The sequence below is a fragment of the Lutra lutra genome, chromosome 15 (assembly GCF_902655055.1).
Source record: "Lutra lutra chromosome 15, mLutLut1.2, whole genome shotgun sequence".
In the NCBI taxonomy this organism is placed as follows: Eukaryota; Metazoa; Chordata; class Mammalia; order Carnivora; family Mustelidae; genus Lutra; species Lutra lutra.
In genome coordinates, this window is record NC_062292.1 from 38,053,975 (window position 1) to 38,076,246 (window position 22,272).

Sequence of the window (22,272 nt, forward strand, 5' to 3'; positions counted from 1 at the left end):
AATTGAATGAATGAGGGAAACTTCTCCAAAGATCTCTCCATTCAGTAACGGTAGAAAATTACTCAAAAGACAGGCCAGAAGCTATGATGATTTTATTTTAATGATATTACCCATTATATGACTTTCCGTTCTTATCAGCAAGCAGTGTCATTTCTGGAATGCCCAGTGTCCATTTACTGGAAAATAAGACAAACAGATTTTTTTTTTTCCTTCAGTTTCAGTATTTAATTTCTTTGAGAGTCACAGGAGTGGTCATCAAAAGTATGGATTTTCAGGGCACCAGGGTGGCTCAGTCAGTTAAGCATCTGCATTCAGCACAGGTCATGATCCCGGAGTTCTGGGATCGAACCCTGCATTGGGCTCCTTCCTCAGTCAGGAGCCTGCTTCTCCCTCTGCCTCTCATTCCCCTGCTTATGTGCTCTCTCTCTGTCAAATAAATAAATAAAATCTTAAAAAAGTATTCATTTTCACTGCTCACTAAATTATCTCATGACTCTTAAATTGAAGAAAAAAAACAGTATATAGTTATATTGATAACTATTTAGAAAGTACAGAATGCAACTGAGTTCTTTTCAGCCAACATCTTTCTTGAAAATCTGAGCATTAACATCATGCAGAATCTAGATTCTCTTTCAATGTTTTTTTATTTATTGTAAAAAAATTCCTAACTTAAATAGTGAAGACATGAGAAAGATTGAACAGAACTGTACCTTGGTGATGCTTTTAGCAGATGTGTCTTCATTTTAGGTTTGAACAGAGAAGCTTGGATGGAAGCTCTAAAAGTTGAGTCAAGGGTTTGTAGACGGAAGTGAAAAATGGGAATAAGTAGGGGAGAATAAGGTGATCTTGGTTTGAGAAAATAGAAATTAAACGGAGGATTTGAAAACAATGGTTTGTGTGAAAAAGAAATTCAGCACCTACTGGGCACTGGTGAGGGGGTTAAAGGCTCTTCAGTGAAGTCAGCGGTATCATGGGCAGTGCCTGTGGGTCTGACCTGATGGCCGTGGCAGATACTTAGCTGGATAGGGGTCGTTTTAAGTTCATCATAACTAAGAAAAACTTGTGTAGGACACAGTATCTGTGGTTGTCTTCTGATTACATTTTTGAGAACTTGCTAATTCAGTAGGCCATCTTCATTTTATTCCTGGGGAAACCAAAATGTAATTTGGGAAATAGAATTATTGAGCCAGTAATCAATTTTCAGATCATTTAATCCTTCTCTTGTTGTGCATTAAGTGTGTTTTGCCACTTTTTATCTCCAGCTCACAGGTAGAAAGGTATCTGCTTTTATTAAAAATCAGTGAATGGGACTGCTTCTCAAGTACACAATTATCTTCTTAAATATCAGCCTGAAAGGTCACATCTAGTCAAAGCAGTAATGGAGAATGAATGAACTCTCATAAGCTTTTACCTCATAAATAACGAACTTCTTTTTACCTTAGTCTCCCACTCCCCCTTTTTTTAAGAGAAATGGAAGGCAGGAAGGGAGGGTTTTGTTCTATCTTTCTACCTTCCCAGAACTAGTTTAGTGGTGCAGCCCTCTGCTTTACTTACATGCATTAATTGAGAATATCTAGCACTAGAGGCACAGGGGTGGCTCAGTCATTAAGTTCAGGTCCTAATCTCGGGGTCCTGGGATGGACCCCCACATTGGGCTCCCTCTGCTGCAGCCCCTCCCCCTGCCTCATGCTCTTTATCACTGTCCCTCTCTCTCTCTCTCAAAAATAAAATCTTTTAAAAACAAAAAATTCAGAATATATTTAGAGAAGCTTCTTAAGAAATTTGAGTCAGTAACAAAAACTTAATGTTTAAGGCATAAAAGAACTACTTTGTGTGTATGAGGGAAGAACGGAAAGTGTCAGGTACAGATTATTTTTGCATATTTTGAAGTTAAACTAAGTTGATTAAGCTTTTTTATTCATTTGAGCAGTCTAAATAGTTCCATTTTATAGGTACTAGATTCACAAATTTTAATAGAACTTTATAAATTCCCTGGAGTTGTTAGTCGAAGTTTAACCAATGTTATTTAAATTGGTGCTGGAAGATTCTTCTAATACACTATCCCAAGAATATTTAAATGAGAGGTGTTACATTAAATGGCACAATTAATGTTTGGAGCTAAATCTGTTTTCACAATATTTTCTGTATCCCTTATAATCATGTAATCCATGCTAAGTGAGATGAGACTGTTTATAATAATAAATATGTAACTGTGCCATTATTTATTAAGATTAACTTAACATTGGAGGTTTATCTCAAATACTGGTAATAATATTTGATTTTCCTTCTTAAAATGGGTTTATTAAGTTAGATAGTCTCATCACTTATAATATCAATTGACTGCCTTATTTAGAGTTGCCATATAAGATTAGATCTTTAAGCTTCGAAGGTTCCATTTTTGTTTAAAAAATATATTTAAGCAGGTCCTTTGTTCACTAGTGCTTCTGAAGTGGCACAGGGGACTTGCTCCTTAAAGACACGAATCCAAAACGGTGCCCTGTATTTCACATATCCTGTGGGATCCTATAAAACCATGTAACTTTCTGTAAGACTTTCACAGTTTTCAAAAGACACCCAGAATGATCTTCAGTTGTGAAATATAGACATTGCATTACCTTATATCTGTGTAAGATTGCTTTCTTTTCCCTTTTCCCTCTACCCCCAAGTCAATCACTAGTGATGCTTTGGTGTACAAGTTGGATACGCCTAATCATTTTGTATAAATATCTAAAGCTCCGAAATATAGTGTACTTTAATGTATTAGACCCACTTTGGGGTGCTAAATGTGTCCTTGGGTAGATGGAAATTGGGTATATCTGGGAGGCTGATATAATATAATTGGTCTCAGAGGGATTAAGATGGGGGTGAAAAAGAAACAGTACCAATAGCACCGGTCTTTATTATTCTATTGAGAATTGTGTTAGTGACCTAAAGCTATAATGCACAAAGAGCCCTATTGTTATTACCTGTACGTGACTGAACTTGATACATAATTGGGTTATCACCCTGACAACAATGGCTGTTAACACTCTCTTCTTTTTAATATTTCTGGTACTAACCCATATGCTTTGATATTTCTTTGGAAATACAGATACCAATATATATTAGTATATTAGTATTTTCTGCACTTTATTGAAAACAAATAATATTAATTTCTGTATGACCTTCTGATTTCATAATCCTGTAGAAATGCTATAAAGAACTCATTTTATTTTCCTATATGCTTTTTCTCAATTAAATGTTTCTGTATTGCTTTTTAAATTTCCCATAAGCATCTGAATTAAGCCGTTTTTTTGTCTTCTCTGATTTTGTAAAGGCTTTGCGTATTCAGACCTCTATTTTGCCTTTTTTTTTATCTTGTTATATAAAACAATTTAAAAAAAAAAACCAAAGTACATGTTTTTACAAATGTGTGTTAAGTAATGCAAGCTAAATAAATTTTTTGACATAACATAAATCATAAAATGTTTCTTTACTTCTATTTATTTTTTATCAAAATTGTAAAATCTACTGGTTTGGCTTTATTTTGAAGGGATAAATGAAAGCTAATTCCCTCAATTCGAACACAAAAATTTTTTTTGGAGCAAGTTACCTAATGAGGATATTAGAAATTGAAACCTGACATACAGCACTATATAAAAAATTCTTAAAGTTATTGTATGAACATGTTTTCCTCAAACATGGTTAGTAATATAGTACTTAGAGTTTTTGCAGAATATTAGATAAATGTTAAAGGTTTTTAATTTCTTTTCTCCCAGAGGCTTATAGGAACTTTTTAAAAAAATGTAAAGGCTAACATTGAGGGAAATCTCTAAGGTAATTATTACATTCTGATTATTTAATGTCTGACTTACCGATAGAAAAATTAGAGACTTTTTTTTTTAATAATTCATCAAGTCACTATGTAAGTTTATAATCTGGCATAAAGAAATCAATCCATGTTAAAATTCAGCTACATTTTATTTGTTTGGAGGGAGTTACTGTCACTTTAATAAATGAGTCAGATTAGAAATAACATTAAAATTGTCACTCAGACCATATAATACTGATCTTAATATTTTTGTGCCATCATTTAAATGTATTTCTTATGCATAAAATAGGGCTGCATCTCATTGTGAGTTTTATAGAGCCCTAGAGAAAATTTCTGGGTTTGCTTTTTGATCAGAGTTGGCCCATGAAATATGAGGACAGATAGATTAATTTAGAAACTAGATGAGCCAGTGTTAGAGATAGCATTCTTTTGAGAGTCATAGTCTAGAACTGTCTTTGTCCATCTGGAAGGTCTCCTACTTCTGTGCAGAGGCGGCCATGAGGTTACCTACAGACCACATTAGGATTTTTCTCAGGCAGTATAACACAGTAACTGTAAAAGCCCAGACTCTGAAGCTAGACTACTTGAGTTCAAATCCAGGCTGTCGTCTTTATGGCCTTTGTGACCTTGGGAATGTTACTCCTCTGTAAAATGTTATAGTAGTGCCTATCCCAAAGAGTTGTTGGGAAGACTGAATCATTAAGGCGTGTAAAAATATATAGAACCATTCCTGACTCATGATTAGAACTCAGTAAATATCAACTTGTAGGAAATGGTTTTCCCTCAGCTCTGGTACCAGAAATACATATAGTCAAAGCCCCAGAGTTACCTTACAGAGCATGAAGATCTTACCATATAGAACATGAAAATGTTCAAGGGACTATATTCCAGTTTTTCACTGGAAACCTAGGAAAACTAATGACTGGTTGTATGGAGTCTCTCCATCCAAGTAACGTGGTTTCTAGACGTGTCCACAGGCTGCAAAAAGTGCAACTATGAGTAACCAATGAACCTGTTATGGGTAGTATTTAACAACTTAAAAATTTGGAAACTGTCTGGCAAAGGTAAAGAGTTTTTTCCTCTTCCTCTACTTAATAACTTTTAAACTCTTTATTCTGTCTCTTGATGTTTCTGGTTTCTGATATGTAGGTGACAGTTTTATACTTCTATTCATTATATCAGGAGCACAGATAACTCTACCATGGAAAAGTGGAACTGTACTTTTGTATACATTCAAAGAAGACAGGATGAGATGGGACCTTATTTATAGAACTTGAATTGTTATCTGATATGACAAGAGACCATTCAGAGATCCATATAAATTTGTCATTTTAAATCAAATTATTAAAGTTAAAAGCATAAAACTTAGTCTGTGGCTATTTGTAACATGAAAGTAAGTTTTATGTTGTGATTTTTTTCCCCCTTTACATTGCCAAAGACTATTGTAGCTGAGTTTTCCTCCACCACGATAACGAGTCTATTTAAATGTATCTTTAGAACAGCCAGTAGTTCTCTCATATGTATTAAGGAAAAATGCATCCAGTTAAGAATGTAGGTCTACGTAAGTCTCCCATTTTCTCTTACAATCTGCCTTTTTTTTCAAAAGGATTTGAGATACCTCACAGTAAAAGACATGACTTGGGGCACCTGGGTGGCTCAGTCGCTTTAACGTCTGTCTTTGGCTCAGGTCATGATCCCAGACCAGGGTCCCGGGATCGAGCCCCATGTCAGGCTCTCTGTTCGGCAGGGAGTCTGCTTCTCCCTCTCCCTCTGCTCCTCCGTCCATTGTGCTCCCCCCTCTCTCTCTCAAATAAGATCTTTAAAATAAATGAAAAAAAGACATGACTTAACAAGTTATTAAAATAGAAATGGAAGTACAAATTCAGAACCAAGGATAAAAGAGAATGTAGGCACACCTAGCTTCCTGGCACCAGAGTTGCCCTGGTTGAGCTGTTCATCTAGTTACTGCTTCCTTTCTGTCAGTGCTCAAAGGGTTGTTTCTGATTTTAAGGAGGAAATATACTGGTACCTCAGAGAAGACAGAGTTTTCTCCTACTAAATTATAATATAAATATCTCCTATAAGGGCCACCTGGGTAGCTCAGTTGATTAGGTGTCTGCCTTCGGCCCTGGTCATGGGATCAAGCCCCACATCAGGCTCTCTGCTTGGCAGGTAGCCTGCTTCTCCCTCTGCCTGCTGCTCTGCCTGCTTATGATCTCTCTCTCTCTCTCTCTCTCTCTGTCACATAAATAAATAAAATCGTTAAAAAAAAAAAAAGAAAAGAAAAGAAAAGGAAGAAAGAAAGAAATATCTCCTAGAAGGATCTGTGAGTAATGTACCAGGCAGTGTCTTTAGTAGCAACTACACAGAAAATACCTATGTGGTATTTGATAAAAGCCAAAAGCAAGCATTAAAGCATGGCTTTGGAAAGGTGATTTGGAGGCTTTGATAAACCATTGTGCTCTCGTGATGCAACTTCTGGTGTCCCAATTTGATTAAAGGGTAGAGCTAAGATTATCCAAAGTCATAAAGATGAACATAGTCTTATATATATAAAGATACAGAGTCTTCCCTAAATTTTCATTCTCTTAGAGGAGTTTGGTAGGGTCTACGTAGCACACCTTTCAGTACTCTTTGAACATTCAGATTTTTCAATATTCAATACACCATTAAATTTTCTTTGATAAGGACTGAGAGTGGTGGATTCCATGCTGCTGATTTGCCTAAGGGGAAACAAACAGCAAGTCAGTTTTGACACCGTTGATTAAAGCTGTGGCATCTCACCTCTGTGTTCATTGGACGGAAGTCAGACCAGCCTCTGAGAATTTGAATAAAGTACCTGAGATGCTCTGTTCTCTACTCTGTGATGGTCACTACATAACTGGTATCTTCTGTTGATACCTAGTATCGCATCCTCTTGATCGGATCTTAGATAATACCTCAGACTAAGTGATACCCCTTTATAGTGGTAATGCTTTGAAACTCAACCAGTTAGTGTTACTGAGAAATCGTTATATATACACAGAGCTGTATTAGGCATTATGAGGAACTCAAACCAAAAGGCCAAATTAGATAAAAGTAAGCAAGCTCTCAACAATGGTAAGTGGAAAAGGCCTGCATTAAAAAATCAAATGACTTGGTTCCAGTTTGGGTTTCAGCATTAATTTTTTAATTGGCTCTTGGGTTGTTTCCCTCTGTAAATTGAGATTGTTATGAGAGATTACCACACTTTAAAAATAAAAAGATATGGGGGGCACCTGGGTGGCTCAGTCAGTTGGGTGTCTGCCTTGAACTCATCCCAGGATCAAGCCCCACACTGGGCTCCCTGTTCAGTGGGGAACCTGCTTCTCCCTCTGCTCCTTACCCCACTTAGGCTTGCTCTCAAATAAATAAAATCTTAAAATAAATAAATAAATAAATAAATAAATAAATAAATAAATAAAAGGATATGGAAGATTTTATGAAATATGAAATGCTATATAAATTTAGGATTTTTAAAGATCCAGGGGCACCTGGGTGGCTCAGTGGGTTGAACCTCTGCCTTCGGCTCAGGTCATGATCCCAGGGTCATGGGATCGAGCCCCACATCGGGCTCTCTGCTCTGCAGGGAGCCTGCTTCCCCCTCTCTCTCTGCCTGCCTGTCCGCCTACTTGTGATCTCTGTCTGTCAAATAAATAAATAAAATCTTTAAAAAAAAATATCCAGAATGATACCTGCCATTAAGTAAGACTGATTAACACATGAATATTTAAGAGAACCATACAATGCAAAACTATGTTCAGGATAGGTTAATACATTTTCACTAAAGCTGTCTCCTCTACATGATCTTAATATGGGTAGAGTAAAAAATTATGTAATATATAGAATTCAGTTACCTAGAGATGGATACAGAATTAAACACCAAATTCAGGAATTCACAGTTCTACCCAGGTTGCAATCTGTGAGTACCTCACAGGTGATACCTTCAAAACTTAGTGTCCTTGTTGCCCCTGCAAACCCAGTCTTCCTTCTTTGTCACATACTTCTGTTAGAGGACACAATGTCCTTTCACATACCCTGGTGGAAACTTCTGGTGAACAATATTTCTTGCCTGAAATCTTAGAGCAACTTTGAGCATTCTGCTGGCATTGCTCTGTTTTTGCTCTATCTTTGACTATTCCAAGAAAATATTGTTCTGAAGTGCACCTTTAGTGATCTCTGCCTCCTGGCTTAAGTACTGACTTCCTGTTGCTCATAGCAATAGATTGTAAACTCCTTAAACCTTTACTTTATTTGGCCTCAGTTTATCATTTCATCCCTGTTGCTTGCTCCCCAGGCATGCAGAAGTACTAGCCACTGCTTTCACACACCTCACACTTTCTTCGGCTCAGCACCTTTGTTCACTCCGTTACCTCTGCTTGGAATTTTCCGTACCATTTTATATGTCAAAATCGTGTTTGTGCTTTGGACTTTCATTCAGTTGCCACAACCACAAAACCATTCCATTTTCCCTCACTCATTCATTCTTTCACTTAACCTATTGGTGAGCATTTAACTGCTCATACAATATCCATCTTCCAGGTCTTTCAGTTTAATAGGAGAACACATATTAAATGAAGGACAGGGTGCCTGGGTGGCTCGGTTGGGCAACTGCCTTCGGCTCGGGTCATGGTCCCGGACCCCTGGGATCGAGTCCTACATCGGGCTCCCAGCTCCATGGGAAATCTGCTTCTCCCTCTGACCTCCCCTCTCATGCTCTCTCTCACTCTGTCTCTCTCTCTCTCAAAATAAACAAACAAAAAATATTAAATGAAGGACAATAATGAAGTGGTAGAAAGGCTTTAATTAAAGTGTGCAAACACCTGAAACTAATATAATGTTAATGTCATACCTCAAAAAAAAAAAAAGTATGTGAAGGGTATGATGGAAAACAAATAGAAAATACTAAGATATGGATGGCGCCTGGATGGCTCAGTCAGTGAAGCGTCTATCTCATGATCTTAGCTCAGGTTTTGATCTCAGGATTGGGAGTTCAAGCCTCAGCCCGTGTGTGTGTGTGTGTGTGTGTGTGTGTGTGTGTGTGTGTGTATAAAGTTGTTATGAAAGGCTCTGAGAATGAGTAGGTGACAGGCAAGGGCGGGGGGTATTTCGAGGCAGTCTTTATAAGCAGAGACGCAACATACATAAAGATTCAGGGCATAAAACAGTTTGGTGAATGAACACAGAACTGAATGCTTTGTTATCATTAGATTGTAGAGTGGGGCTGGAGGGAGGAGGGGTTTGGGGGCTAAATGTGAGGCTGGAAAGGTAAGCAAGAGCCAGATGTTAGAACCCTATAATATACCATGCCAATAGTTATACTTTCTAGAGGGCAGTGGGGAGCCATTGAAGTGCCTAATGTTGAACTGTGGTCAGCTTGGTGTTTACCGGCAATGCTAGGGAGATTGGAAGAAACTAGAGGTAAAGCTGTCAGTTGGAAGATTATCCCTTCAGTGTAAGCAGTGGAGCCTAAGGCAAGAAGAAATACAGTCATGGAGCAGTAAGACTTGGTAGATGATTGTTGTGCCAGGGGGAAGAAGTGTGAGGAGGTGTCTTGTATGAATTTCAGATTTCTGGCTTGAGAAATTGGAGGCACTGCCAAGATAGAACTGGTTTGGGATCTCAGTTCTAGGCATGTTTAATATGAGGTATTTGTAGGTAGGTATGCTCAGAAGCCGGGTGGAGATATGTGAATGGAGCCCATGAAGAGGTCTGGCCTGAAGATACATATGTGTGTGTGTGTGTGTTCCTCAGCGTGTTGTGTTGGTGATTATTAAAGCCAGGGGAGTAAATACAGTTGTGCAGGATAAGAAGATAGAGGGAGAAAATAAAAGAGATGAGGAAAGAAATGAACCTCGGAACACACTGACAGTAGAGGGATCACCAGAGGCAGATAAACCTACAAAGGAAGGAAAAGTCAGAGAAGTAATAGGAGAACCAGTATGGTGTGTTGGACCCAGAGGAGGAGCAACACCCAGCAAGGCTGTGATCAGAAGCATTGGCTCTGCGGAAAGGTCGAGTACCAGTACGAAGAGGTAAACAGGAAAGAGTTCATCAGATTTAGCAAATGGGAAATACTGCTAACCTTTGCCAAAGCGATTTCAGTGAAATGTTCTTGGGGGGTGGAGGAGATGAAAAGGTGGTTATAGTTGGCTTAAATAAGTAGATGAAGGAAGTTGATGTAGTAAGTATAGTGGTGTTTTTCCCCCCACCCCAAAGAAATTTGGCTATAGAGCAAATACATTAGATGGGGCACTGGTTAGGAAGTGAAACTTGACTATACTTACAGACTATGATGAAACAGTCAACAAATGAGGAGAGGCTGGAAATACAGAAAAGTAATAACAGACTGAATATTCACTCATTAGACATTCATAGCCAACGGTCTTTCAGGTGCTGATGTATGATGGTGCATAATGTATAGTCTCTTGGAAGAGATTCCAGTGATAGAATTGAGAGTAGTAAAAAAAAAAAATATTCTATTTTATATACTTAGTTAAAATACTAACAAGGTATGTTGAGATACCAAGGAAAGTTTAAACCTAACAGTGTTGATTTTTCTCTGTGGAGTAGGAAGCAAGACCTGGGGGAGGAAGAATTGAGGCCAGTGCCTACGGATTAGTGAAGGTTGAATTAGCCATTGTGGGAAATGGAGTTTATTGGGCAAAACATTTGGATTACAGAACAGTTTTTAAGGTCCAACTGCAGTTGGAACCGTGAATCTGGTGACTCCGGATTATATGGAGTCTGTGATCTTCTCCAGCAGTCCTTTGCATCCTGGTAGAAAAGCAAAGAAAACAGTTGTCAGGGTTGATACTGTGAAAAGATAAAGGATTATTAATGGTGCTGCCAAAGAAGTTGTTAAAGGATTGTACTATGAGGTCTAGCCTGGAAATGAATGATGGAAGTCCAGAACCCGATGATTGATGAAGAGGAAAGGTATCGGAAAGGGTCTCAAATCAAAGCACAACCATATTGGGGGACAGGTGTGAGCCCTGGAAGGACAGGGGTTTGTGTCCACATTTATTATGCAACACAGGACATTGTAAAGCTTAGGTTGTGCCCCTGGGAGACACAAATGACTAAAATGGAGCAAAAGTGAAGAATAAGGCCAGGTAGTCAAGAAGTTTGTTTTGGGGGCACCTGGGTGGCTCAGTGGGTTAAAGCCTCTGCCTTTGGCTCAGGTCATGATCCCAGGGTCCTGGGATCGAGCCCCACATCAGGCTCTCTGCTCAGTGGGGAGCCTGCGTCCTCCTCTCTCTCTGCCTGCCTCTCTGCCTACTTGTGATTTCTGTCTGTCAAATAAATAAATAAATAATCTTTAAAAAAAAAAAAAGTTTGTTTTGGATAGAGGATCCAAATGGGCATCAGAGTGACCAAAGATGTGGTTGTTGTACTTGGGATGAAGAATACGCTCCGCTAGATATCCTCAGTGAATGAGATGAAACAACTCGGAGCTAGGCAGATGGAAGGAAAAAGAGGAAAGTAATGATTGTCTCTTCCGGGCGGCCATCTACAGTCTTTTTGCCTCTAACTATCTCACAAATACCTCTTGAGATGCCTATCACTTTGTAGTTATAAGAGAATTAGTTAATATGGTTTCCTCAGTCTCACGTTTGTCAGTCTTTCTTCCCCCACTAGATTGTAAGCTGCACAAAGGCAAGGTATCGTGTATTTCATTTATTGCTTTATCCTTACTACTTAAGTATCTGGTGCATAATAAATGCGCAATAAGATTTTACTGAATGAATGAATAAATGGAGAAGGGTCAGACTGTCAGGAAGGGAAATGAGTCAGTCTCTCACTTCTTTCCTACACAATAGGCCTTCCTTTCTGGGCTGGTTCTTCACCCTGATGTACCCTCAGTGTCCTCAGATGCCAGCATAGTGCTCTATTCTAGATGAGTGAGGATCACTACTCAAGCATATTTTAATTTTATAGGATCTTGTTTTCATATTTTATCAACTTGTTTATTAGGTAACAATTTAGGGAAAAAATTGATCAGATTATTTGATTCATAAATATACTGAGGTATGCCTAATTGTCCAAAGAAGTTTCTAACAAGTCACGTAGTACAAAATCATATACAATTTTATACTACGTGACTTGTTAGAAACTTCTTTGAACAAGATAAATCTTGATGACACAATGAACTACACTTCAGATGGAGATCAAACCACGTGAGAAAGAGGAAGAGTTAAATGCAGTCTTGCCCTGGCTCTGTCTACCGAAGCGTTTCTGAGTCTCCTGTGAGTCCTTAAGAAGGCTGTCCCAAAGGAGGGGGTTCAACGTGGTGGTTCAGCCGCTGTCCTCACTCCCTCTCCATTTACTGTGTTGTTGAATTCTCTTCCTCTTGATTACATCTGGTTCTCATCTTCTGCTTTGGAGAGCCAGAGAGTCTTTGTCCTCTTCGATTAAATGTATATCCATCTATCTTTAATCTTGGGGACTTTCTCCTCTGGGCAGGAGAACTTGAGGACCATTTGCTAGAGTAGGTTGGTTGGAAGTGTCACCGCATTCTGACCTATCAGGCTGGGAAAAGAAGGCTTCTGGACTGGTTTGAAGGATGTGGTAGTTTTATTCAGTCAAAAATTGCCATTACATCTACGTGTATTCTGGTTAATTGGAATGAATTTTTGTACCACAGTTATCTTTTTCTGTTATCTTTCCTGCTGCTTTTGTCATTTTTATCTCTAAACAAAATATCTAACAACTAGGCGACCTGTTAGAACACATTATCTTTTAAATACAAGTATCATTATAAATGTTTTTCCTGCTGCTTTCTGTATTGTGTATAATTGGATGTATTTGTTTTTATTTTAATGGGTAAAATGCCAGCCTCTTTCTGATTTAAATTTCTCTCAGATTGCCATGATAAAATGCCTTGTGGATTTGCTGTACCCCTTGAGGATTTTCAATGCTATTGTCTGCTGCATTACAAGGAATATAAATTGAAATTCTCAGACCCTCTCAGTGGATGTAATATTATCATTAATATTTACTACATGCTAATAACTGGCCAGAAAGAATTAGTGCAAATTTTCAAAATATCTAAGTTATTCCTCAAGACATACTTCAAAAGCCAAAGAATCTGGCTCTTCCTCTTCATTTGGCTTATCATCTGTGAGAGATCACACACACGGTGCTACGAAGGCACGTAGTGTCGCAAACTGATGCAGTTGGAATTGAGAATGAAATCCCATATACTTCTACTCACTGGCTCTAGGACCAGTTGGAAGGATGTTTTTTTCCCCATGTATTGAGGTGTGCTTATTTTCTGTAATGTAAATACGTCAGTAAACTTCAGCTCTCTCTGTAAAGTGAAGATACTAATACTGCTTCATGCAGTTGAGGGTTGGGATTGGGATACAAATAAATTCATAATTTACCTCGCTTATACTTTATTATTCTTAGTTTAGAAGAGTACTTTTTCTTTAATATGAGACTAATAAAAACATTTTATATTTATATAAAATGATTTATGTTAAGTGCATATGATAGCCATCTACCCTATGCCTCATATAAACTTAGATCTGTAGATACATGCTATATAATTATGAAAATTTAAACTTAATATCAAGGCTAATGTAGTACATTCGAGATCAAATAAATGTGTATAAATCTACAGTTAATTTGGAGCCTTAGAGATAAAAACCTATTGTCCTTTATGACTATTGTCTTCTGATAAGCCTTTTTTTTTAAGATTTTATTTATTTGATACAAAGGGAGAGATTACAAGTAGGCAGAGAGGCAGGCAGAGAGAGAGGGGGAAGCAGGCTCCCGTCTGAGCAGAGAGCCCGATGCAGGGCTCGATCCCAGGGCCTTGAGACCATGACCTGAGCTGAAGGCAGAGGCTTAACCCACTGAACCACCCAAGATAAACTTCTTTGAAAAATAGTAACATCATTGTAAAGCCTCTGAATGTAGACAGTACTTTTTGCTTGACCTTAACACTCACCAATGATTATACATACTTCTTAGACTTCAACTAATTGTAAAATCATTGACAGCAGTCATATATATTCTTTTTTTTTTTAAGGTTTTTTCGTTCTTATTCCAGTATAGTTAACGTACAGTGTTACATTAGCTTCAGGTGTACAGTACAGTGATTCAGCAATTCCCTGTGTTACTCAGTGCTCAGCATAAGTGAGCTTTAATCTCCTTCACTGATTTTGCCCATCCCCCACCGGCCTCCCCATCAGTATTCTCTGTAGTTTAACAGTTTGTTTCGTGGTTTGTCTTTTTATTTTTCCTTTGCTCATTTGTTTTGATTCCCAAATTCCACATATGACTATTTAGTCAGAAAATGTACTTTCCTTGTAAATCTGTATCTAGCCAGAATAGTTTCAATAATTAACTGAAATGCTTATTTATTTATTTATTTACTTAAAGATTTTATTCATTTGCCCGAGAGACAGCACAAGCAGCGGGGAGCGGCAGGCAGAGGGAGAGGGAGAAGCAGGCCCCGACTTGGGGCTCCATCCCAGGACCCTGGGATCATGACCTGAGCCGAAGGCTGACGCTCAACCAACTGAGCCCCGCCGGGCACCCCTGAAATGGTATTTTAAAGCGTCTTGTATTTTCTTCCTCTGTAGCTACGACAGTTAGTGAATATGTGCATCAGTCCAGATCCAGAGAAGCGACCAGACATCACCTACGTTTATGATGTAGCCAAGAGGATGCACGCGTGCACCGCTAGCAGCTAAATACGTGGAAGATCATGGAGAATACAACCAAACTAATTTAAAGTATTTTTGTGCAAATCATACCTCCCCGTTTTCGTCTGGGTGTTAAGATGAATCTTTCAGAGCTAATGTGCTTTGAATCCTTAACCAGTTTTCACATAAGCTTCATTTTGTACCAGCTTAAGTCACCTTCTTACAAACAAACCCCAAATGACTTTGGATCGTCAGGTTGCATGTTAGGAGAGTAAATTAAACTTAATGGTTTTTAATGGCTAAAGCTTTTAAGAATTATTTAGTTTTTTTGTTTTTTTGTTTTTTTTTCCTTTTTGCTGATGAATTGTGTTCAGATAGACTCTCAGTGCCAAATGTTGAAGGCGCAGCTTGGCACTCATCAAGATAGACTTGTAACCTGAGGAAGAGTATCTGAGCACATGACTTGTTTGCTTTTTTGTCACTTATGGACATTGGAGATTAACACAATTGTGAACTTTTGTGATCATTTTATTCTTAAAAGTTTGAAGTATGTGTTTTAGTTCTTAGCATTGTAGCTTTCAAATATAATTCTTAAGATAAATGTAGACATAAACTATTTGAGAAACACTTAAAATTCTTAGCTCATACATTCAAAGGGCAACTCTTAAATGTGAAAAAATTGGGGGACAAATGTGAGTCAGACACTGAAGAGTTCTTTGCTTTATTTTGTTTTGTTTTAATCTCTCTGATAGTCTTTTTGCATTAAAATGGTATAAATGAATCCATTTAAAAAGTGGTTAAGGATTTGTTTGGCTGGTGTGATAGTAATTTTGAAAGTTGCACATTGCCTGAGGCTTTCTTTGTGTTTTTATTATTGTTTGTACATTTGAAAAATCTTTGAATAATCTTGCAGTACTATATTTCAAGTTCTTTATAAATTTAAATTCTCTCTTCATAATTGTACACTATAGTGTAAGCATATGTTTTTATGCATAGATTTTATTGAAGTTCTGATTGGTCCCCTTCAGAAAATTTTTTGTATTCTTCAAGTTACTTTTTTATTTATATTGTATGTGCATCTTATCCATTATGTTTCAGATTTTCTGAGAACATAATACCCTTTAAAAAATATTTGGTATACCAATACTTTTCCTGGATTAAAAACATTTTTTTAACTTTTATAAAATTTGGGCCACCCTGTATGCGTGTATTTTGTCAGAAAGGAAGAAAGGATGTGTGTTGCCTTGTACCTGTGAATGTTGACACAGTTTCAGTTCATTTGACAAGGTTGTAATTTTAGAATATGTTTAAAGCAATGAAAACTGGCCATTACCACAGCCAGAATTTTTATGAGATTAACACTTCTGTTGAGAAGCTTTTAAGCCAAGTACTGTATTCATGCATGAAGATGACAGAGATGGTAACGCTTCGTTTAGTTTAAGGACATGCACAGAGTTTAGTAAATGCTGTTGTGGAGATGAATTTTCCCTGAGTGCCTTCATGTTAGTGGTGACCCGTTCATCACAGAATCGTGAAAGCCAAAAGGCCAAGTGGCAGTCACCGTTCAAGGACACCAGGACACCCTGGAACCCTGGGATGGATAATCCTCCCAACATGGAAACCTCGTGTTTAGAGAGTACCTACCTTTAGCTGATGTAACCTCTGGTTTTGTCTTCTCATATAAGTATTTTTCTTACAGTCGTTTGAATACTTTCAAGTCATTTGTAAACTTTAAAAATGGTTTATAAAGGGCAAAAGCATAAACTCCCCTCCCTCCCCAAATGTAATCAGTTGTGGTATCTGAAGGGTAATTTTGTCTTGGGATAGACAGAGGACGCCCGGGTGGTCCTTTAAATGAGGGCCAGATACATCATTTTTACCAGATTCCAGTTACCTACAGCTTTTACACTGAGCATCATAGATTTTCTCCAGAAGGATGAGTAAGTAGGTTATTTCTGTTGACCATTAGTGTCATGTTCATTTTATTATAATATAATTGAGAGGAAATTGTTCTGAGGTTGGAACAGATAATCTCCTTTTTCTTACAATCTTTAGAAAAATACGTGAACCTAAAATTCATCTGTGTAACCCCTCCCAGTGACTTTTAAGCAAAAATTTAAGCTTTTCTTTGTTAGAAGGAAATAGCTAGGAAGAATTTAATGATCAGGGAAATCCATTATTATTTTCTACAAGTGGAAACTTTTTGTTTTCGATATGGTATCTTTTTCCTAAGTGTTCATATTTTTTCCTGAAGAAACAACTGTGTAAACAACAGATTTTAATTTTGAATGAGATTGTTTCAAAGAATTATGAAGGTGATTAGAAGCTTTAATTTTTTTAATCACCTATGAAATATTCTCTTTATATTTCTGTTTATAAGTAAATTTTGTACTAAGTAAAACATATGAATTGAATTGGGAAACAGTAAAATGAAAGGTACATCTGATTCTAAACCTTATTTAGACTTTGGTACCGGTTCCCCAGAGGAAAATGTGGGGTAACTGTTTTTGTATGCTGAGGTTTAGGAATGGTGGGTGAAGTGTATCCCTGTATAAATAAAAGAGCTCAACAATGTGCAATGCTTGTAAATTTAGTAAGATGTTACAGCCATTTCATGAATGCTTTACCATTTTACATAGTACCCTATTACAAAACACCTTTCTTGTATCAATATACTTCAGGTGTTGCTGTTAACATTTACATGATATTTATTTTAACCAAAATGTTATTCATATTAAATGTTTTTTCTTTAAAATGAATGTATTATGTTTATAACCCACAAATGCGTAATTATCCTATGCCTCATATTTCAATAGTACTGTAATATGGACTTTTTTGTGAAATACTTTTATTTTGTTATGCTTCAAATACACATACTAAAAAGATTCTGTTGTTAGCTTTGGAAATTGTATATTATCCTAATATAAATAAAAACAAAATTAGACAATGGGTACAATAAAATTTTTATGTATCTGTGATTTTTTTTCCCACTAAAGTCTGCCTTTGTTTATTTCACTTAACCTACAGAAGAAACAGCTCTTGTTCATTTCCATGACATTACCATTTTGGGAGAAGCCTAAGAATTGAAACAATTGAGGGTGATAATGGAGCTCTGACAGACACTAAGAAGTAGTTTAATAAATATGCACTAAACTAAGGTACATCTCCACATGTTCCTACTCTCTTCAGTACATCATTTTCTGTCTTTTTTTTTTTTTTTAAGATTTTTATTTATTTGTCAGAGGAAGAGAGAGGACAAGCAAGGGGAGGGAAAGAAGGAGAGGAAGAAGCAGACAGAGCAGACTCCCTGCTGGATCCCAGAACCCTGGGATCATGACCTGAGCTGAAGGTCACCCAGGCATCCTATTTTCCGTCTTTGAATAAGAAAAGGAACTTTTCCTAGGGTCCTGGGATCCAGTCCCACATCGAAATCCTTGCTCACAGGGAGTCTGCTTTCACAGATCTGTACCCCTGAAGCAAATAATACATTATATATTAAATAAATAAATAATTAATAAATTTTAAAAAGTAAGTAAATAAAAGGAGTTAGAAGGTGGAAAAAAAAGTTTTCTCAGATTATAAAGTTATGAGTCTAAAATTCAGGTAACCTGTTCCATTCCTGTCACCGTAATACGCTGCTAGCAATCTTAGAAATAGTTCAAATGTTCTTTTCACATAAAAAGTGAAGATTACTTTCTGTATCTAGAAATGCTGAGGCTAAAAGATCTTTATGGGGTAAAATCCTCCAAAAAAAACCACCAAAAAACCCTACCAAACTTTCATGGCTGACATTAAATGTAGTTTTTCGGGAGCCACCCAGACCACATCCTGTACGTCTCCTTTTGGAACTTACCCAACTATCTGTGGCCAAATGATTCCTTGTGTGATTGTTTACTTTCATTCTCCCCGCTAGAGCCTCAACTCTAGGTGGACAGGTACTTCCTGTGTTGTTCTGTGTGATAAGCAACACCTAACACAATTCTCTTGATAGTCACTCAGGTTATTTTTGTTGAATTAATAAATGAAAATTTTGATGCTGTAGGTGGAACTGAGCACTTCAGGGGGATACTATGCAGAGATGCAAAACCAGCAGAAATCAGGAGAGGCGAGGGCGAATAAGGGGATGAGAGAAGCAAACACAAGCTAAACTAGAAGAAAAATTTTAAGTTACAAGTTGCCATCAATGACAAAGAAGTTGGAGATAATAGGGATTGATAGCCGGCTCCTGGACTTCCTGAGAAGGTCACGGTCATACAGGTTCAGTAGAAGACTGGAGTGGAAAACAAACCCAGGTAAAAATAGGAATGATGATGGCAGGTGAAGGAAAAATAGAAGGTAACCAGAAGGAGTCAAAGCTCACGTTTTAAGGTAAAGTGAACTTAAAATGGTTTGAAGAATAGGAGAGGTAGCATGTGGGGGAGAAATTGAAGATACCGGACAGGGAGTACAGAGGTGATAAGAAAGAAAGAGGTCCACAGAAGGGATTTATCCATTGAGCCTGCAAGTGTTTATCGTGTATCCTCATAGATCCTGTATTAGTCTTGAGAAAAATATTTCTTTTTTTTCATGGAGTTAAAATCAAGTTGGGTAGAAACGCATTTACAGAAATAGAAATATATAAATGCAAATTGTTACGGGTGCTATGGAGGAAAGGAGACACTGAGGAGGGGACATTGAAGTAAAATGACCTAGAGGGTGAAAAAGGAGTCAGCCAAAGAACAAACAAGGGAAAGAGCCTGCTGGCCTGTGGGAAGTTAGCTGGGCTCTCTGAGAAGCAACAGATGAGAGTGGGTGGGTTGGGATGGAGTAATGCAAGGTAGATTTAGAGATGTGTATCTTCTCTATATTTGCAATAATCAGTAATATAAGGGTAATAAGTAATAGTAATGTAATAGTAATATAAAAATTCATAATAGGGATTATAAAATACTTAGAAATATTTGAGCAAGAAACATGTAGAACCGATATGAAGGAAATTATAAAGTCTTGTTGAAGAACACAAAGCAAATACAGAACAAATAGAAAAAGAGTCTGTGTTCCAGATGGGAAACTTCATATGAAAATCAAGTACTCTATAATATTAGTAAGGTAGTGTCTATCTGAATCTCACCTTTTTTCGGGACCAGGTAAAATGACGTCAAAGTTCATATGGAAAAATAAATCTATAAAAATAGCTAAGAACATTTTTTTTTTTTTTAAAGTTATCTGGAGACTGCCCTCTGCACCTCGGGCACCATGACTCCTCCCTTCACTGTCAAGGAGCAAGAATACCCCTTGGACCTAACACAACCCACTCCAGATTTTCCCCACTTGTCTCAGATTGTCCCTGAATGAAGAGCTGGGGGAATATGTACAGAATCCAGTCTTGTGAGCTTGTGAGAGGGGACTTCAGCACAGCACTGAATACACCGGTGAACAGAAGACATGAAACTCATGCCATGTGGGAGCTAACATTGTACATTACACTATGGAATCTTCAGACCCTGCCCCTCCCCTCTGAAATAGAAATATTTACAAATTAGATAACAGGAAACACAATCAGAAACATTAAATAACTTGACGTAACTTGCACAGCTAAGAAGTGTTGAAGCCAGGACTCACCCCCAGAGTTACTGATGGCGGTGTCTTCCCATTGTGTAACCAGTCCCTATGATAGCTCATTGCAGTGTTTTGAAAATTATAGGTTGTGACCAGCCAGCAATAAAATAGCATTTAAAAAAAAAAAAAGTCATCTGCTCTTGACTTATCATGTGGTTAGAACTTACCATAAAGGTACTTAAATTAAGCAGTTGTAGTATTGGCAGAGGAACAAGGACATGGAATGGTGGAACAAAATAAGAAGGCCAAATACACAAAGAAGTATTATGGGAACTTGATATATGAAAGGGAAAGTTCAGTTAAGCAACCCACTCTGAATTTTGGCTTGGGTCATGATCTCAGGGTCCTGGGTTGGAGCCCTGCGTCGGGCTCTGTACTCAGTCTGCTTGAGATTCTCTCTCTCTTTCACTAAAATAAATATATCTTTAAAAACAGACTATAGGGTGTATGTGTTTGTATGTGATCATTTGAATATGGAGAAAGGTGAAGGACACAAACTAAGTTAACTTCAGTTACCATATGAGTGTGGGTGACAAAGATAGTTAAGTTCTTATACCTCTATATTTTTCTTTTGTTCAGTACAAAAGCATGGACATTTTTCCCACTTAAAATAACTTTTACTTTTGAGTCTATGCCTCTTTTTTTAACTTTCAATTTGCAAATAATTTCAAACTTACAAAAAAAAAATATTGCAAGGTTAGCATAAAGAACTCCTATAGAATTCTTCACCCAGATTTCTCAGATGTTAATATTTTGCCACATTTGCTTTATTTTTCTTTTTAAATCCCTATAACTATATAGATTTTTTTCTGAACCAACTGAAAGTAAGTTGCAAACATGATGCCTATTATCCCTAAATATTTGTTGCTTTCCTTAAAAAGACCGTCTCCTACATAATCACAGTACAACCATAATAATCAGGAAAGCAATATCATTACTGTTATCTAACCTATGAATCACATTCAAACTTCAAACAGTTGCTCTTTATAGCAAAAAAAACTGAATGTCTCTTTTTTAAATTTTCATCCAGGATCTAAGCAGTGGGTGTTACCTTTAGTCGTAGACCTCTCTAGTCACCTTCAGCGGAGAACAGTTCCTCAGTTTGTTCTTTATCTTTCGTGAACTTGACATTTGTTTTTTTTTGTTTGTTTGTTTTTGGTTTAGATTTTATTTATTTATTTGACAGAGAGAGATAGAGCAAGAGAGGGAACACAAGCAGGGGGAGTGGGAGAGGGAGAAGCAGACTTCCAGCCAAGCAGGGAGCCTGATGCGGGGCTCGATCCCAGGACCCGGGACCATGTCCAGAGCCGAAGGTAGATGCTTAACGACTGAGCCACCCGGGTGCCTGAACTTGACATTTGTTAAAGGTACAAACCAGTTTTTTGTTGAATGACCTTTAATTCAGGTTTGCCTGATGTTTCCTCATGAAATGGATTATTACTGAAACAAAGCCAAGTTTATCTGCATACAACATACCAGGAAGCAATAATGTCAATTTACCCATTACTCTTGTTGCAAACTTTGATCACTTAAGTTGGTGACCTTAATTATGAAGTTATTGTTTTTTGCTTTGTGTTTAATAGTATGTAGTAGACAGATACTTCGAGAATATGTAAATACCACATTTTTCAACAAACTTTTGCCCACTAATTTTAGCATCCACTGATTATTCTTGCCTGTGTTATTACTTTGATGATTGCCAGATGATGATTTTCCCATTCTGTCATTCCTTCTAGATTTATTAGTTGACATTCTACTGTAAGGAGTAACTTTTCCTCCAAATTATTTTTGTGTTCCATTATCAAATTTTAACTCTTATCTGACAGAAAAGAAACCTGGCTCACACTACCATTGTTTGCTCATTGTCACTCTCTGAAACTAGTTCCTGATCTCACCAACTACCTCCTTGGCTCAGACTGCCTCCAAGGTCCCGGGCTCCATGACTGCCGCCACCTCCTCTGTTCCTGCTGAAAACGTCAGCTGCATGAAACTGGTTATCTCGGTAAGGGCGGCAGTAGAAGACAGTCTGAGAGTTTATGAGGCTGGAACTAAAAGTGTCCAGCACAGAAGTCTAATCAGAATCCTTTTCTTCTTGCTGTCGGCCACCCTTCAGCGAGAATCCAGAGAGCTGGCTACACTAAGGGGTGGGTCGCTTTGATTTGCAAGGGATTTGGCTGAAATGAATTC

General features: G+C 37.5%; 1 protein-coding gene across 1 annotated transcript in view; it reads left to right on the forward strand.

Annotated features, from left to right (window-relative positions):
- The window catches only part of NEK7 (NIMA related kinase 7), a 151,530-nt gene extending 134,065 nt beyond the window's left edge, over positions 1-17,465 (forward strand). Inside the window, 1 exon segment of the mRNA XM_047704142.1 lies at positions 14,425-17,465. Within this exon segment, the coding sequence (XP_047560098.1) occupies positions 14,425-14,535 (111 nt within the window). The 3' untranslated portion in view covers positions 14,536-17,465.
- The last annotated feature ends 4,807 nt before the right edge of the window (positions 17,466-22,272 follow it).